The sequence below is a fragment of the Schistocerca americana genome, chromosome 3, assembly GCF_021461395.2.
Source record: "Schistocerca americana isolate TAMUIC-IGC-003095 chromosome 3, iqSchAmer2.1, whole genome shotgun sequence".
Classification (NCBI taxonomy): domain Eukaryota; kingdom Metazoa; phylum Arthropoda; class Insecta; order Orthoptera; family Acrididae; genus Schistocerca; species Schistocerca americana.
In genome coordinates, this window is record NC_060121.1 from 123,555,705 (window position 1) to 123,575,858 (window position 20,154).

At 38.3% G+C, this 20,154-nt stretch overlaps 1 protein-coding gene across 2 annotated transcripts in view; it reads left to right on the top strand.

Moving 5' to 3' along the window:
- The first annotated feature begins 14,087 nt into the window (after positions 1-14,087).
- The window catches only part of LOC124605643 (type 1 phosphatidylinositol 4,5-bisphosphate 4-phosphatase), a 46,692-nt gene continuing 40,625 nt past the window's right edge, over positions 14,088-20,154 (top strand). Inside the window, exons 1-2 of one of the 2 annotated variants that reach the window (XM_047137463.1) lie at positions 14,088-14,405; positions 14,627-14,796. In XM_047137463.1, coding sequence (XP_046993419.1) covers positions 14,324-14,405; positions 14,627-14,796 — 252 coding nt within the window. In that variant the 5' untranslated portion in view covers positions 14,088-14,323. The remainder of the gene's footprint in view (positions 14,406-14,626; positions 14,797-20,154) is intronic. The other variant, XM_047137464.1, reaches the window with a different exon arrangement.

Sequence of the window (20,154 nt, forward strand, 5' to 3'; positions counted from 1 at the left end):
AACTGATCATGCCTTCCAGGTACTTCCCTTTTTGGCATGCAATGTATATATTTCCGACAGTCTCATAAAGTGTTTTTTATTAACATGAATATAATTAATAATGCAGAAGGAAATATAAGAATAGATTAATGGAACTTACATTTTATCCATGAACATTGTTTCTTCATGAACACACAAAACTGCTCAGTATTATTTACATTCTCTGGAGTGTTACTTGTCTCATTGCAGGAAACTCTTTATATCATGCCATCAAATCCCACATTCGATCATTTGACTCTCATTATGACCAGTCATATGACAGGGGTTCCATTAATTCAATACATATTGTAGTTGTTCTGCGAGCCTTCTGGTTATTATCGTCTTGTCAAATGTCATAACAGCCAAAAGTATTTTAATGAGATCATACAGATTATTTGTAGGGGCCAAGATTCTTGATTTTCAGCTTCACTTCTGGTCCAATGTTGGTTCATTTTATTACCACAAGGTTACTGTCTGTGTACTTCAAGGCTTTCTTCAGACATCAGACGAAGCTAGCACTGTTTGCTTCTTGAGGTATCAGCGTTTTGTAAAGTCGGCACTTAGTCCCCTATGATATATGTTGGATTCAAAATGTCACGACATTACAAAGTAGCATCGGTTAGAAGCACTTATATGAGCCATAATTTCAGTAAAGGTGGTGCCATTTGCTTCAATCCTTGAACCCAGATAGGTGAAACATTCCACTCACTCAAATGTCATTCCATCAAGGGTTATTGTGTGCTGTAACGGTTGGTTAGAGCCATTTACATATACTTCGTCTTTCCTTCATTAATTCTCAGGCCCATCTTCCAAAAATGGTTCAAATGTCTCTCAGCATTATGGGACTTAACTTCTTAGGTCATCAGTCCCCTAGAACTTAGAACTACTTAAACCTAACTAACCTAAGGACATCACACACAACCACGCCCGGGGCAGGATTCGAACCTGCGACCGTAGCGGTCGCGCGGTTCCAAATTGTAGCCCCTAGAACCGCCCAGCCACCCCGGCCAGCGCCCCATCTCCTCTGCACTCAATTTTAGAGCTGAAAATGCAGTTTGTGCTTCTCTAAGTGTTCTGCTCCAAGTCATTTACATATCCTAGAATGTGTACAGACTTACAGTAGATAGTTCCTCTTGTCTGAATACCCGATTTGCGTGCCACTTTTTCAAGCACCAGATTGAAAAGTAGGCAGGAGAGCCCATATCCTTGCCTTAGCCCAGTTCGAGTGGAAAACTGAGGTGATAGCCTTGACTGCATCCGCACAGTACATTGGGCTTACATTAGGGTGGCCACTATTAAACGCACCAATTTTCGAGGCACTCGAAATTCCCACATTGCCTTATAAAGTTTGGCCCAGTATATTGTTTCATGTGCAGATTAAAAGTCAATGAAAAGATGGTCCACACCAAAATTGAATTCAATGATCTTTTCTACTATTTGTTGGAGAGTAAATATATGATCTACAGTTGACTTTCCTGGTCTGAACCCTCATTGATAGCTTCCAATAATATCTTCTGCTAAAGGTGAAAGTCTACTAAACAGGATAGTTGATAGTACTTTATATATAATATTTAAAAGTGTTACACCTCTGTAGTTGCTACAGTCAAATGGATCTCCTTTCTTATGCTCAGACACAATATCCCTAAATTCTATTCTTCTGCTAACTCTTCCTTTTTCCAGATGAGGCACACAATCTTGTAGATCCTATGATTTAGCTCAACTCCAATCAGGCAATTGCTTTGTTCACTTCTCCTTGGGAAGAGGCAGGTACTATGGCATCATCTTCTAGAGCGACTGGGATATCTTCAATAGGGAACTCTGAAGCATCCAACAGTTCACTGAAATACTCTACCCAACGCTCCAATACCCCTTGATCATCGGTTAGTAGTGTCTCGTTTTTACTTTTACACAGGTTGATGGCGACTTAAATACCCTTCTTTCACTATAAATTTACTGATAAAATTTTCTGACATCATTTGTTTTTGCAACTGTGTCCAGTTCTTCTATCTACTTTCTTTCCCATTCCATTTTCTTTCTCCAATGCAGTTTCTTCTCTTGTTTGCTTTTATCTTGATAATTTATTATTGCTAAACGAGTATATGATTTCTCAAGCATTTTCCTGTATACCATATTTTTCTCCTGACTTATTCTCTTATGTTCTTCATCAAACCAGGAATTCCTCAGTTGTTTTCCTCCTTTTCCTAGCACTTCTTCTGCTGCCTTAATGACTGCATCCCTCCAAACGTTCCACTTACACTAGGGGTATATAATAGAAGATTATCAGCAACCTTCTCAGAGTACGTTTTAGAGATGTCTTCATTTTTTAACTTAGATACCATATACTTACTTTGAGGCGTTCCTTTGACTTTTCTTGCGTTGGATATTCGAGCTCTTAGTTTCACAATTACAAGGTAGTAGTCTGAGTCTATATTAACTCCTCTGTGTCCGCCCCTGGTAGCTGAGTGGTCAGCACGACGGAATGTCATACCTAACGGCATGGGTTCGATTCCCGGTTTGGTCGGAGATTTTCTCCACTCAGGGACTGGATGTTGTGTTGTCCTTATCATCATCATTTCATACCCATCGACACGCAAGACTTGCAAGACTCGAAAGACTTGCACCAGGTGAATGGTCTACCAGACAGGAGGCCCTAGCCACACGGCATTTCCATTTCCGACTCCTCTGTAAGTTTGTGCATTTAGTAAGTTTGAGGAATGCCTGCCATCAATAATTACAAGATCAATTTGGTTGACGGTACGCTGATCAGGTCCACGCCATGTTGCTTTATGAATACTTCTATGTGGGAACACAGTGCTACCTACAGCCATGTTATGTGACAGTGCAAACTGAATGACTCTGTGGCCATTGTCATTTGTGTATTCATGGTGACTGTGGTTTCCTATTTACTTGTTTATTAAAACTTCAGTTTGGTCTACAAAATCTTTACCAACTTCTGTTTCTAAACTCATAATGTCTCCAGAAACCACAAAAATATCAGTTTCAATTTTCAGATTATGAAACTCTACAGTCACAGTAAATGTCCTTATGGAGACACAAAGCTTTTCCCAAATCCGGTTAAGATTCCATGTGTATCCGACAGCGTTGAAGCACATATTGTCTCATAAATATCTTGTTGCAAAACATTAAGCAGACTACCACACTCAGTTAGCATACTCACCTCTCAGTTACTTGATTGTCATTTTTAATTTTAGAATTATTAATACTCTTCTTAGTAGGATTTGTAGTCACTGTGAGATTTTGATTATTATTCTCCTCCATGAGTTCAAATGAAATATGTCCAAACTATTTGTAATTCGAGCATCTCTTTTCCTTGCTCTTGTTGTTGCAATCACTTGACATGTGGCAGCTGACACCGCAATTGCAACACTTTCTGTTTATATTCCAAACTACACTTCTAGTGTTTCTCTTCCTTAGGTATTTCTATCGCTGTTACTTTTATTATTTCTTTTCAGCAACGATTTCACAATAAAACCTCACTTTATCCCTAAATCATTTCACATAGAAAATAGAAGTTCTGTGTCTCAGTCGTCTTCTAGCCTGTCTGTTAAATACAGGAATAAATAATAGCTATTCATATTACTAATCCTTTTCATAATGAGAAAGTAATCTTGAACAGACTTTTCCCATTTCGTCTTTCACTGAAATAGCATTTTACAGATCTCTGCAACACTTGTCTTCACATTGAATTCTTTTTGCAAATCTTTTCTCAGTGTAGCCCACGAATAGGATGCTTCTCGCCCTGAATGAAATGTTTATCTAAACAAACCTTCAAGAGAGTTTCTTTGCTGAATCAAGTATTTTTAATTTGTCCCAACTTAATAAGTTAGTTAGTTTCATGTTACATGGATCATTTGCATGGTAAAACGTTAAAACACGGTTTCCTGGAAGTTGGAGCTCCAATTTTTAACATGATATCCGTCACTACTAAATGACTTAAGAGCACTCTCGATATCATGAAAAGACAGAAAAGTTTACGTTCATCACGTGGATGTGATGAGAACTGTTCTTCACTTTAACATTGTTTTTCTAAATAAGAATCTTTTTCGTATTTTTCTCCAGTAAACAAAATCAGTTATCACTGCACATAAGGATGGCATCCCCTTCTTGATCATCAGCATCATCGTCACCCTCTTCTCATGATAAAAATTTCAGCAGTCATTTCATGTTTTCTCTTGCTACAATACGCAGATAGCTCCTAACTTCGTTTCTGAAAAATTTATGTACCACTGCTCACTTACAACTCATTGTTGCCTATGGAAAAAATCACTGCCAACAACACTCTTCCACCATACCAATCAACTGAATTTCATGACAGTACATCATAGAGACGTTCTTGCTCAAATGTTGTGCTTATTTGCGGTAGTGATTACGAAATTGATTCAATTAAGGCTATTTGCAACAATTACTAAGTGATCACCACTCACAACTAGATCACTTACGTTGGCAGTAGTTCCAGTAATGACGATTTCCTGCTTCTAACGACAAATATTAGTCAGCTGCCACTCAGTACGAATGAATACTTGTTCACCAAATGAAAAGAAATGTAACCGAGTACACTACTTTAAATTAGCACCTGACACTTGTTATCCATTATTTGAACTACGAAGCAGTAAATTTTTGTCAAGTGTGTTTTATTGTGAAACTGTTTTGTTACACCAATAACCATCAATAACCAGTTGAGGTTTTTGAAGATGTGTGCATCTAGTGTTGTGGGAATTGGGAGGGTGAGTCTTTGAAAAATCCTAGGAAGACAACGTTTATTACACAGAATTATCACCATGGATATACTTTCCACTGGTACCACATATACCTACGTTTCTTCATCACTCATCTGATCATCAGCTTCATTTCATTTTGATTTCAGTGTTGACATTTGTTGACATGCAATTTTTGTTCATTTTGAGCTGCATGTTGTTGAATAGAATTAGAGAGAAGAGAAATTTGTGGCACAACATGATCAGAAGAAGGGATCGGTTGGTCAGACATATTCTGAGGCATCAAGGGATCACCAGTTTAGTATTGGAGTGCAGCATGGAGGGTAAAAATCGTAGAGGGAGACCAAGAGATAAATACACCAAACAGATTCAGAAGGATGTAGGTTGCAGTAGGTATTGGGAGATGAAGAAGCTTGCACAGGATAGAGTATCACGGAGAGCTGCATCAAACCAGTCTCTGGACTGAAGACCACAACAACAACATTCTTCACAGTACAAGGTTATTATAAACGATTGAAGTGATTTCAAAATTCAGTGCAGGTACATTAATTTACATATTTTCATAAAACTCAAAACACACACAGAAAACTCAAAAAGCGTTGTATTGTTTCTGCCACACTTTGAGCAGCCAGGCAAGAGGGCGATAGCCATATAGAAAGCATATGTTGCGCTAGAAATGCATTCACATCAGTTTGCCATAACAGTACAACGATACCTCAGAACGAAGATCAGGAAAGAACCACTAACTGCCAACTCCTTTCAACGATGGTACACGCAGTTTAAAGGTTCAGAATGCCTCTGCAAGGGAAAATTGATGGGTTAGCCTGTATTGATGGAAGAATGGTTGATTGCATGTGGGCGAGTTTCTCACACAAGTCGATGAATGGCGCAAGCAGAGAGCTCAATACACCACGACCAACTGATTGGAAGGTTTTAAGTAAACGACTGAAGCCTTACCATTTGCAATTGATGCAAACCCTGACTTCTAATGACAAAGTCAGACGCTTTCAGCACAGTTAAAAGGGCTTATGGAAGAAGATGGGTTTTGTGAGAATCTCTTCTTCAGTGATGAAGCAACAATTTAGTGAATTGCACAGTCAACAGAAACAGTGTGCGAATCTGGGGACCAGAGAATACTCATAGTATTGTGCAGCACATTCGAGCTTCACCACAACGTAATGGTCTTCTGTGCATGTTTAAAGTTTACAGTCCATTTTTCTTCTGTGAAAAGACCTTTAAAGGAGACATGTGTCTGGGTAAGTGTAAAAAGTGGATCATGCCACATCTGGAGCCCAACATTATGGACTTCGTCTACCAACAGGTTGCTGGTCCATCCCACTTCCATCATGATGTTCATGAATTCTTGAATGGTAAATTGAGAAACTGATGGATCAATCGTGTTGGAGTTGATTATCAGCAATTCTTGTCTGGCCTCCAGTGCGGGGTTATGTGAAAGATTCCATACTTACTCCCCATCTACAAACGAACCCACCAGAACTATGAGCTCACATCAACACTTTTTTTGAACAGGTTTATAGCACATACTGCACCAAACATGTGATAAACTCTATATCTACAAGAGCAGTAGGGAGACACTTTGGAACACTTGCAATATTTAAAAAAGCTTTTTGAGTTTTTCTTTGTGTGTTCAAAGCTACGTGACAATATGTCAAATAATATAGCTACAGGAAATCTGTGTAACTACTTCAATGGTTTATAACAAACTTGTACTAAAATCCTGAGTAGTCTGCCTATAGAAAACTAAGGTTTCTCATTCTTCATTATATGGGTATGGAACATTGTGTAGTTCTTTCACTGATGAGACCACCATAACAGTGCACACATCCATGTGTGGTCAGGCTGATCCGAGCAGCAGTGCTCACATTGCTGGCCATGATACGGTGCTGAGTTGTCGAAATAACGGGCGACAAGGTTCTGTTATCTGTGCAGTACACATGTATTTGATAATTTTTTTCTGAAGTTTCATTATACAAGATACTCTACTTGAACTTCCCCAGAAAATTATACCATGCCTAATGACTGATTCAAAATAACTACAGTATGCTATTTTTCGTGTACACATGTCGGTAGAATTTGCAAGTATCTGTATTGCAAACGCAAAACTGTTTAGTTTATTGGATAAGGAGTCAATATGTGTGTTCCAGTTCAAGTTCTTGCCCACATTTAGTCCTAGGAATTTGACAGTGTCAACTTCTTCCATAAGTTGATTATTGCGTTGTATTTTAAGCTCTGCACATTTTGAGTGTTTGGTTTGGAAATGTATGATACGGGTTTTTGCTATATCAGTTTCAACCTATTTAACTGGAACCAGTGTTCTGGAGTATCCACTGTGCTCACAATGAAGCTTGGAATTTTTTCTGTATCACCATCTCCAATTAAAACAGAAGTATCGTCTGCAATCAGAACTGATGGGCAATTGATATTAGTGGATAAGTCATTTATATAGAATATGAACAAGATTGGTCCCAAAAACGAACCTTGAAGCACACCTTGTGATACAGTCCTCCACTTCGAAAAATAACTCACTACATTTAAAGTGATATTTACCCTTTTTTCTGTTCTGCAGGTATAATGTAAGCCATTTGAAAGTATTGCCCTTAATTCCATATTTATCTAATTTGTAGATAAGGAAGGCATAGTTTACAGAGTCGAAGGCTTTAATAAGATCACAAAAATACCAGCCTCTGGTCCAGTGTTTTGAATATCTTTTCAATAAAGTTATTTATTGCATTCATGGTGTTCTTTCCTGGTTGGAATCCAAATTGATTATTTATAATATCATTTTTTACAAAAAGTTTTGTATCCGGTTTGCAGCTACTTTCTCAAACACTTTCATCAAGATTGGAAGCATAGAAATAGAATGATAGTTTCCCATGTCTTCCCACGTCCCTTTCTTGAACAGAGGTCTGACTTCGGCATACTTCAACACATCAGAAAAGCAGCCCTGTTCAAAAAGATTGATTAATTTTTGTCAATAGTGTAGGTGCTATTATGTAGTACATGCTTTAATTACTTTAGTCGGTAAATCATCCCACCCAGCTGAGTTTTTATTTTTTAGTGATAATATAATATTTTCTACATTCATTATTGAGACTTTTTTAAAATCTGTGAGATACTCAGCTCCTTCCTGGAGTCCAAAGGGGTTTACTTTACTCTGATACTCTGCTATATCAATATCTGACTTTGCCACATTTATGAAGAATTCATTTAAACACTCCAATATTTGCGCTGGGTTTACAATAAGGCTATCATTTACTTCAATCCTAGATATTTCATTTCTATTAATTCTAACACCTAACTCTGATTTGCCAACAGACCACACTGCCTTTTTTTACTTCTATGTTATGAAAAGAACTTATTGTTTGCCATTTGTTTGTTGCTTTCACAACTTTTTAGTAGGTAGCTTTATAATGTCTAACATATTCAGTAAAATTCCTGTTTTTATTATATTTCAGTTCATTATGTAGTTGCCTCTTCCTAGCACTAGAAATTTTTATACCCAGAGTTATCCATTTAACTTTACCAGTGATTTTGTTACATGTGCTTCTAAGTGAAATAGTTTCATTAAACACCCAAAGAAAACTGCTTAAAATTTGTCAAAGTTTCTACTACTTGAAATACAGTTGTCATAAAGCCATTCAACCTCTCTTAATTTATTTCTAAATACAGTTAATTTTTGTCATTGTAGTTCATTTTCATACAGCTTCGGTTACACGGAATTTCTTTGTTAATTTTTGGTAGTTCAATGAATAATGCAGAGTGGTCTGAGATTCCTAGAACTAAGCAAAATTTATGGACATCTTCAAATACATAGTTGGTTAGGATATTATCAATGCAGGTGGCTGATTGTGCATTTACCTTAGTAGCTTGCTTAAAGTTTACTTTGAAGCCAAAGCTTTTTACTATGTCAGTGAATTTGGACACATCATTGCTTTCACCTAGGATATTAATGTCGAAGTCAGCAGTTATTACAACCTTTTTTCCTTTTTCTTTGGTTAGATTATCAAGGAGGCACTGAAATTCGGCCAGAAAAGCTTCAATTGCAGCTTTCTCTGGTACTCTGTAAATAGAAACAACTATGATATTTAGGTCCCTTAACTCGATACAGCAGATCTAAAATATACTATCTTGATTCAAATGATTAAAACAATTTCTTATTACATATTTTATATCAGAATGAGTAAGTATGCAAGAGCCTCCACTTGATTTCTCATATCTACAAAAGCTGCTTGCTACTTGAAAATTCTCGATTTTGTTAAGAATTTTAATATAAGCACATGCAAGCCAATGTTCATTGAGCAAATAACTTTGATATTTTTACATTCCGAATGAATAATTTGTAATTCGTCATTTTCATGACATTTGTTTTGAAAGTCAGCTCTTAGACCATTTATATTCCAGTGCATTATATAGGAACATTCTTTCTTATTTATGGTTTCAAGCAGTATTTTCTTTCTTGGTTACCATTTCGCTTTTGCCTTTTCAGTTACCAAACACTGTTTCTCATCCCCATCATTCCTTATGAGTTTCCCCCATTATTCAGAATTTTACTAGTATCAGCAAACATTTTACTAAGAATTTGTGATCCTAATCTGTTTAAATGAAGACCATCTTTACCCAGACATTTATTGCATAACAACTTATTTGAATGTACATACACAGCTCCCATATTGTTACAACTTTCGTTTATATCACTGTTTATTCTCGCTATATAACTATCACTCACAGATCTTCTGCAGACAATGACACTCACTACAGTTCTAGACGTTTTGTAGATGTTTCTAGCAGATTGAATTAATTTTTTGTCTCATTTACAATTTCCTCTTCAGTGTTGCTTCTAAAGGAATGTGTACCTATGTGGATGAAGATCCCCTTGTAATTCTTCCGAGATGCCTCTGCTGAACCATCCTGCGAGTTGTATATGTTGTTAAAATGTTTCTTCAATTGATGAGTCTTGATACCAGGGCGAACGTCTGTTGTGGAATTTGGCAAAGCCACATTTTAAGCAGAGAATCGCCTATAACAAGGAAATCACTGTTTTCGTTCTGAATTTACGTTACTGAGGCGCTTTGAGTTCTTTTTTCTGTATGCTAGAGTTGTCCACTTACATTTATTGGGAGTTTTTGTGATTTCTGCGCAATTTTCTTCTGTAGGTGTTGCAGGAGTGTTGTTTTGAACAGATGTACCAATCCGCATATTTTTGATGTTATTTTCGTCAATCGCCTCGGCTATATCACAAAAACATTTTCTTCCGCTTTTCAGGTCACGGTTTTCTTGCTTCTGCACTGGTGGTTCTGCTTTTAAAGTGTGAATGTTGCTATGTAGGATTTTGATAATTTCTTCCTGTGGCTTATGGTGGATTCCTTTTTTTTCGAACGCATTCTGTTGAGCTAAGCAGCACGTTGCAGTTGTTCACAGACTTCTTGTAATACAACACACACATTTTGGTTTAAATTTTTCGGTATTGGTTTGGCTGTTTATTCTCACAGCTGATCTCATTTCATTTGCATAGCATGTCGTCAACATACACCTCTTTTGTCATACTATTTCAAAGCCATTGTAAACTGGGTGTTGTGTGGTGTCCTTAGGTTAGTTAGGTTTAAGTAGTTCTAAGTTCTAGGGGACTGATGACCATAGATGTTAAGTCCCATAGTGCTCAGAGCCATTTGAAAGCCATTGTAATGTCTATTGACCTGAATTCCATCTCTCCTCTTTGCAGCTTGGCTTCAAATTTTGGCATATCTTTCCTGTTTGTGCGAATTGTATCTACTACTTGTTCCTCTTTCATGCAGATAGAGGGAGAGAGAGAGATTTGTGTACCAGTTGTTCAGATGTAGCATGTGTCTTTTTCCTAAATAAGGGTCCAAATGAGTTGCACAATATTTCAGGTAATTCCCAAATAGACATCACTGACTCCTATGTCACACTTTGCACCAGTATAAACTAAAAAGTCAAGTATAAACCCCATTTCACAATCACATAGAACAAACATTTTTGTGCCCCAATGACATGTTTCAGGTGGATTATACTGTTTGAAAGCCAAGCGCCCCTTGAACAACAGGAAATTTTCATCAACACAAAATTTTTACAATGGAGTGAATGCTCTTCCGAATGTCTCTCTCAGGTATTTTGTGCAGTATATTATCTTGAGCAGGAACATTGTTATTGCAAAAACACAGCATTTCGAGGGATGTAAATATCTATCACAAGCCAATATTTCATTAAAAATCATAGTTTTCGGGAGAGGATCATGTGATTAATATTCGGAATATTTCAGTTTTTTAAATGTTGTCAAGAGAAGAGTTACTGTCAGGAAACAAGAGATTTTTGCTATATGCATTTCTTTCTATGCCTTCAAATACCTGTTCACATAAAAAGTAGTTCTCTGAGCAATGTGGTGACTGTTAGTTTCTTCTACAATAACTAGGACGAATTAATTCCTTCATGCACAATGTCAAGGATTTTCTGGAAGAGTGAGAGTCATTCCTGAATTTGCTGAGTCAAAATCACAAATGCTGGCATTTAGGTGCTTCCTGTAGCATTGAAATGTGTCTACAAACTTGCTTTTCTTCACTGGGAGCATCTCATCGTCATCTTCATTGTCGTTGTCAGTTGTACTTTTGGAAGGCGAAGGCATGCAACAAGAAAAACACCTTCTGGCCCTGAGATGTTGAAGGGTGAGGATCAAGAGGAACAGTGTCCTCAGCTTCAGATTAAAAAAGAGAAAATTCACTCTCACTATCGCTTTCCATGAGAATACATTCTATTTTATCATAAAACAGCACATGCTTACAATTTTCAAATACAATTAAACAATGCAAAGCAAACTAACAGGATGACAATCTGCTGCTTCTGCTATCCGAATCACATCAAGGAACCACTAGTAATCCTACAAACTGTTTGGAATATTCCAGCTGACATTGTGCTACTATGTTTCATGCATTTATTATGAAAACTTCGAAAAATAGGTGTCTGATGTTAGGCTCCTGCACGTTATGCTCATGTTGCATATACACATTGTCAGTACTGGAGGAACAATGACTGTGCATGGATACATATGTCCCTATTAGTGAAAGGCTTAACTTTTCAAGGACAATTTATTTTTAATGTTTTGTTTCATTTATTGCATGTTTCTATTTAATGTCTATTAAAGGCCAGTTCATGCTGGCTGTCACATCACGGCGCTGTCATGTCAGGATGTATGCACACCGTCTGTCACATTAAATAAGCTCAATTCACTTAAGCCCAGCACCAAATGGTAAAAGTGAGGTTAGGAGATACCATCCATTATACAGGAGTCCGAATACAGTATCTGGATTGAGGAACTAACAACGATAAAGTTTATTAATAGCCCAAGCAAACTTCATAATGTATGTTCTTGACCAGTTATGTGCAGTAAAACGTTTCAAGACATCGGAAATACAGCCTATACATAACAGCAAATGAAACAATATTTACAAAGGAAAAATGGAACCTGTTTACCTTATCCATAAGATGTTTGTTATGTAACTAATAATGTCATAAACAACAATACTTGTTTCCTTCATTAGAGCTGACTTTTTCACTTTAAATGAAAACTAATTAAAATTCCTTCATAAAGCCTGTTTTAGTATGTATACAGATAGGTCTGAGTTCTGTTCTGTTATTGTAAAACAAATAATTTATTGTGCTTGTTTGACACTAACACCCAGCTGTTCACCTGTGAACTCTGTTGCCATGAAGAATCACAAATCATATTTCAGTTTCATATAGCTTCTGAAAGCTGAAGTGGAAAAAAAGTCCACAACCTCATAGAACATTTGCAATTTGCTACGGAAATGAAGCAGAATAATGACATAAAAATAAAAAAGAAAAATTTACACAAAATCCAGTACTATGAGATGAGTGAGTGCGAGGAAAGTAGGTTAATTTCCAGTGTTAAGCCCAGCACCAAATGCTAAAAGTGAGGTTAGGAGATACCATCCATTATACAGGAGTCCGAATACAGTATCTGGATTGAGGAACTAACAACGATAATGTTCTATGAGGTTGTGGACTTTTTTTCCACTTCAGCTTTCAGAAGCTATATGAAACTGAAACATGATTTGTGATTCTTCATGGCAACAGAGTTCACAGGTGAACAGCTGGGTGTTAGTGTCAAACAAGCACAATAAATTATTTGTTTTACAATAACAGAACAGAACTCAGACCTATCTGTATACATACTATACATACTATACCGTCAAAACTTTCTGCCCGAGAAACGTTGACATGCTGTGATGCTCCATTGACAACCTGTGCGAATGCCGCTATTTGAAATGCAGTGTGGAATGTTTTGCCATAAAGGCCAGTGCGAATTGGTCGTATTGTACCAGTACAATAATTTACGTACATCTTCAAAGGCTGAGATACCTTAAAGAAAAACATAGCGATTTTAAATTCATTATCCTTATTATAATTTTAATTCCAATCTCTATATTTTTTTTATTACAGTTCCTAATTCAGTTTATAACTCACTTTATTTTTTGTTTCATTTTTACGTCGTTTTATCGATATTTTCACGTCTTTATAGTGATAATTTTCCACGTATTTTAAGTCATAAACATCTGTGCCATGCAGTTACAGATTTTTTCTCGTATTCATAAACTAAATGAATTCATGAATTCTAACTATGGTAGCCCCCTTCCCCCATTCCCCTACCAATCCGGTGAGGGCGCTACTGATGAGAGATCTAATTATGATCCAGGACACATGAAAATAACTAACTTACTTATTTAACAAATGGAGGTTAAATCGCATTTATGAGAAGTGAAACACTTTAATTAATTTATTTATGGTATGCAATACATTAATTATGCTCGTCACGATTATTAAAAATTTAGGTGGGGTTTTCAAGGCATGCATCATATTGTAGTACGCCTGAAAATGCGACACAGTGAAAAATGTATAATTTTTGGGGGGAGAGCTTACAGCAGTTTATCACTATTAATTTTGTATTCATTTTATCCTCGTCATGGATCATGTGATTTGATTGTAGAACATATTTGTCATTGGCGCCAATGAAGTCAGTTGGTGTTTTTAGTGAATGATGGTAGTTTTTGCCCTCTATTGTGATTAAAATAGTTATATAATACTTTTTGATAGTCGCATAAGAAGTGGCATTAAGACAAGCAAGTAATTTAGACCGATTCTCCATCTTTCTTTAAAAAAAACAAAAATAAAAATAAACAAAACGAAAGATGAATCATTAATCGATCGTACGTGCACTCGATTGTCGTGGTTTCATAGATTTTACTGAGAACCAAAGATGATTGCGGAGAATAAACTGGACAAAGTTCATGTGACTCTGCATATCTTTGACAGTTCGGCTTTTATGATACAATATTTTGCTGCTGGAGGATGACATATTCCGTGCGATAATGTAGTTTTTGGATACGTAATCTAGTCATTTAATCCAACTGATTTCCAGTTTTATATCTGGAGAGTTTCCATTTGCTTCCTGTGCCTTTTACTTCTGTTGTGGTACGTTGAGACAGTTCTGCTGATCAAATAATACACAAGCTAGAGACATGGGAGACACAGAAAGGGAACCGCTGATTCAGAAGGAGAGCAATTCAGCGTATGCAAGTACTGATGGTGGGTTTGTACAGCGTAAGTTGCATGTACTCTTCGCTAATAATGCAATGAAATTAGAACATAAAGATTTTGACGTTTGCATAGCGTATCACATGACCTTTGAACGAAACGTGATGTGTCATCAGTTGACAGTGCATAAAGTAAATATTTGCAGTTTGAAAGTTAATATATCTATGCTTATTTTATACCGAACGTTTTGGCTCGTCGATCTGTATTAAATGTTGCGTTTTCAACAGCCCAACATGCCACAGTTTCACCAATTGGACCTGATGAGTTGCCACCCCCGTATCAGGGTGGACAGGGTGCAGTGCCTATGGTTACATGCAGAGTTTGTCAAGCATTGATTGACATTTCTGGAAAAAGAGACCAACATGTAGTGAAGTGTATGCGCTGTCACGAGGCAACTGTAAGCATAAAACATTGTATATATAAAGTATTTTATTTTTACTGCTTACTACTATTAATTAGTTTGTTGCCAACCCTATCAAATATTCGGTTCGAATAATGCTGCAGGAGTGTTAAATGTGCATCAATATTATTTTTTGGTGGTTTGGGGTAGGCATTATTTGCCCAGGATCCACATAGTGTATATGTATATACTGCCTGTACAAATAATTCTGCTAGGTATAAAAGTGCTAGTTTTTTTTTTTTTAAACATAACACAATAGGCAAATAAGATTACTGTAGGGTGTGTGCCATGGATTTCACTGTCCCACTTGCTCTGGAACTAGTTGATGAGGAACTATTTATTCCACTGCGTATCATTATTGATTAATTACAAATTAACAAGTCACAGCGCTAAATGTTTCTGCCCTATATTGTGGATACACTTGGAGCTTCTAATGCATTACAATTCTCTTATCTATGGTTGATCAGAGATTGTTACATTTCTCTCATACTCACCATTGCCATGTAGCACTTTGCCATTCCTTACATGATGAGTTCTCACATTCATAACAACTATTTTGCCAAAGTATTGTGTATCAGATAAGTCCTATTAAGAACAGAAGCTTAAAATTAAATTTAGGCTCAAATGCTTAGTTAAATTGTACCGTACACATTGCCTAAAACAAAATGACTAATTATCTTGGGCCAAAAATTTTACATGCATAACAGTTCTCCCGTGTGTTATACGCTGTATGTATTACCTAAAGAACAATGTCGCCTAATTTTCTCCCAAGAACAAGAACTCTGTATTTGGCAGTACCCAACATGCAGTGGATTTCTATAACATGTAAATAAACCACCATAATGCTGAGAAATCTTATATTTTAAAAAAAGAAAATAGGCAGGAAAAAATTGATGTTAATGAAATGACTTCATCTGGTTAACCAGTGGCTAAACAAACTTGACGTGGTCAGTATCAAGAACAGGCATATTTATTGTATTATTATATAACAGACAGTGCATGGTGAAACAAAATGTTTTAAAATGAGATTCAAGAAATTGCTGTAAATGTGTCCTTTCCTGTAGCTTCTCCAGTGGAGGCAAGATGTTATGTAACAGTCAGGTCTAATGCTGTACCCAGGTGAACACCCAAAAATCAGCACCCATTGTTTACTGATGCACTTTCCTTGTTTAAATCCAGGATACAAGCTAACTTATCAGCATCAAGTCCACATTAATTATAGTATGGAGACTTCATTTCTAAACTTGCATGGAAATGCTCCAGTTGTGTGTGTTCTGAGGAATTTCAACAGTCAAAATATTTTTACCACATTACATGATCAAAAAGGCTGTAGGTAAAATTTTAGTAAGAGTAGTACAGCTGTACCTTTGTGTGTTCTACAGGCTTGATCTGAGAGCAGTCCACGTAGAAGTGAAGTGTTAGTTAAGCTCTGGCTTTTTTCCTTAATGATTTTCAATTGAGAATAACAATTTAGGCCTATGCACAGGTAATCCTATAAAGTTCCTTTAACGGGAGTGTGGATCTTAGCAGCTATAATGAGGCTTTTCTTTCAAAATAATAGAAACAGATATTATTCCAAATACCATGTTAAGCTTTTATGTTTAATTTCCTTACATTTTCCATTTGTCAAAGAAGACAACATGGTGTCCTCAACAGTTAGTATTGTTAAACAAGTTTATTTGACTGTTATTCGCTTCCTCTGTCTGTTTTTCATGTGTTTGGTGAAATTGTCATGTACTCATGTATTTTAAAGCTGTTGGAGTAGAAACTTTTCCTTTTTTGTTTTTTCAATATTGTTCAACCTTACCACTTGTGGGTCATGACATGGCTTCAGCAAGACCACTGGCATGTTTAGGTTTATCATTTAATACTCGTCTTATATGATGTCCAGACACTGAAGTGTTTCATGTCATTATTATATACTTGTGAAAACTCCATCATTTACAAGTCAGTGGCAGTGAACTGTATGATACATATGCACAACAACAGAGGTAGACTGGATTTTTTTCTCCATTAGAAGTATGGTATCACAGTAAGAAATGAACTTCTTGCACAGACTAGACATATTGCACTATGCAAACACAGTGACCATCCCGTAAAATTTATTGTGTATTTAAGTCTCAGGTCACTCAAACAGTATTGACTTATTACAAAGTTATCATCACACAGTCTGTTTAAAAAAGGGGGGAGGGAAAGAGTATAGTAAAATGCTAGGAAACTCAGATCAACTGAACTATTATACACAACTATATTATTAATGTATTTAGGAAGCATGCACAGTTCACTATAGAAGTTGCTTTATTTCTAATTTAGTATTCTAATATTTTAGCATCCCCCTTCCTTTTATACAGATCATCAGGTGATAACTTGGTAAGAAGTTGAAATCTCTAAGGATACTGTTTAAGTGACTTGCAGCTCCAATATACATGGTAATTTAAAAAAGTAAAAGTCCTGTCACTCCAGGCAAATTATATGACAGTTGTTTCAGACGGTCATAGTAGATTTTCTGCACTTTTCTTGTCCCATTGATCTGGCACTGTTTCCAATCATTCTGTTGAAGGACGTTAAACTCCTACCCGCCTACCTACTGTGCTTACATTAATCCATAGTGAAAGATAGTCTCTTAGGATACAGAAGAGCCCGTGAATTCATTAATGCTGTGTAACAGTTTTCGTAAAATAGTCTTAAGTGCTCACTCTGTAAACCAGGATAGGCAGCAGTCTGTTCCAGTACAGAGTATAACAATGGTGCAGAGAAACAATACCAGAGAAGGAAAGTTGCTACACACCATATAGCAGAGATGCTGTGTCGTGATAGGCACAATAAAAAGATTCACACAATTAAAACTTGCGGCCATTAACGCCTTTGTCAGCAGTAGACGCGCGCGCGCCCACACACACACACACACACACACACACACACACACACACACAAATGCAACTTGCAGAGACCTGAGACCACACTGCGAACTGCAGCACCAGTGCATGATGGGAGTGGTGACAGGGTGGGGGTAAGGAGGAGGGTGGGGAGGGGAAGGGACAGTATGGTGGGAGTGGTGGACAGTCAAGTGTTGCAGTTTAGATAGAGGGCAGGAGAAAAGGTGCAGAGGGGGGAGGGGGTAAGTAGTGGAAAGGAAAGAAATAAGAGATATTAAAAGATTGGGTGTGGCAGTGAAACGACGGCTGTGTAGTGCTGGAATGGGAACAGGGAGGGGGCTGGATGGGCGAGGACAGTGACTAACGTAGGGTGAGGCCAGGAGGGTTACGGGAATGTAGGATGTATTGCAGGGAAAGTTCCCACCTGCGCAATTCAGAAAAGCTGGTGTTGGTGGGAAGGATCCATATGGCACAGGCTGTAAAGCAGCCATTAATATGAGGGATATCATGTTTGGCAGCGTGATCAGCAACAGGGTGGTCCACTTGTTTCTTGGCCACAGTTTGTCGGTGGCCGTTCATGCGGACAGACAGCTTGTTGGTTGTCATGCCTACATAGAGTGCAACACAGAGGTTGCAGCTTAGCTTGTAAATCACATGACTGGCTTCACAGGTAGCCCTGCCTTTGATGGGATAGGTGATGTTAGTGACCGGACTGGAGTAGGTGGTGGTAGGGGGATGTATAGGACAGGTCTTGCATCTAGGTCTATTACAGGGGTATGAGCCATGAGGTAAGGGATTGGGAGCAACGATTGTGTAAGGATGGACGAGTATATTGTGTAGGTTCGGTGGACGGTAGAATACCATGGTAGGAGGGGTGGGAAGGATAGTGGGCAGGACATTTCTCATCTCAGTGCATGACGAGAGGTAATCGAAACCCTGGCAGAGAATGTAATTCAGTTGCTCCAGTCCTGGATGGTACTGAGTTACGAGGGGAATGCTCCTCTGTGGCCGGACTGTGGGACTCTGGGAGGTGGTGGGAGACTGGAAAGATAAGGCACGGTAGATTTGTTTTTGTACAAGGATGGGAGGATAATAGTCAGTGAAGGCTTCAGTGAGACCCCTGGTATATTTTGAGAGGGACTGCTCGTCACTGCAGATGTGACGACCATGGGTGGCTAGGCTGTATGGAAGGGACTTCTTGGTATGGAATGGGTGGCAGCTGTCAAAGTGGAGGTATTGCTGGTGGTTAGTAGGTTTGATATGGACGGAGGCACTGATGTAGCCATCTGAGGTGAAAGTCAACGTCTAGGAAGGTGGCTTCTTGGTGTGGGTAGGATCAGGTGAAGCAAATGGGGGAGAAGTTGTTGAGGTTCTGGAGGAATGTGAATAAGGTGTCCTCACCTTCAATCCAGATAGCAAAGGTGTCGCCAATGGATCTGAACCAGGTGAGGGGTTTAGGATTCTGGGTTTTTAGGAACGATTCCTCTACATGGCCCATGAATAGGTTAGCATAGGATGATGCAATGCAGGTGCCCATAGCTGTACCATGGATTTGTTTGTAGGTAATGCCCTCAAAGGAGAAGTAATTGTGGGTGAGGATATAGTTGGTCATGGAGACCAGGAAGGAGGTTGTTGGTTTGGAATCCATAGGGCATCTGGAAAGGTAGTGTTCGACAGCAGTAAGGCCATGGGCATTAGGAATGTTAGTGTAGAGGGAGGTGGCATCAATAGTGCCGAGCAGGGCACCATGTGGTAAAGGGACAGGAACTGTGGGGAGTTGGTTGAGAAATGGTTGGTATCTTTTATATAGGAGGATAGGTTCTGCGTAATAGGTTGAAGGTGTTGGTCTATGAGAGCAGAGATTCTCTCAGTGGGGGCACAGTAACAGGCCACAATGGGGCATCCTGGGTGGTTGGGTTTATGGACTTCAGGAAGCATGTAGAAGGTGGGAGTGCGGGGAGTGTTAGGGGTAAGTAGAGATGTACTCTGGGGAGAGGTTCTGGGATATAGGCGTAAGGATTTGAGTAGTGACTGGAGATCTTTCTGGATTACTGGAATGGGGTCACTGTGGCAAGGTTTGTAAGTGGAAGTATCTGACAGCTGACGGAGTCCTTCTGCCACGTAATCCTTGCGGTTTAAAACAACAGTGGTGGAGCCTTTGTCAGCAGGTGTTCTCCCATCTGGCACCTATAGTTCTGGTCTTGTTGCCCTGAGCTCCATGAAGGACATGGCCACGCAGACATGCAACCTCAAATTTGGCTGAGGTTGTGAAATCACCCATTGTCAAGGTAGCATCCCCGTCCCACTGTGCAACAAACTGTAACTCTCGCCTCAAGAGGCGAAGCCACAGAATACACAACCAGCAGGCAGGAAAGGACAGGAGGAGTACTCGCAAGAAGACATCCTCCATCCCTCCAGCCAAACAACACCCAAGTCTTCCTCTAACCAGAAGGGCTCGAAGAAGTCCGCTAAAGACAAA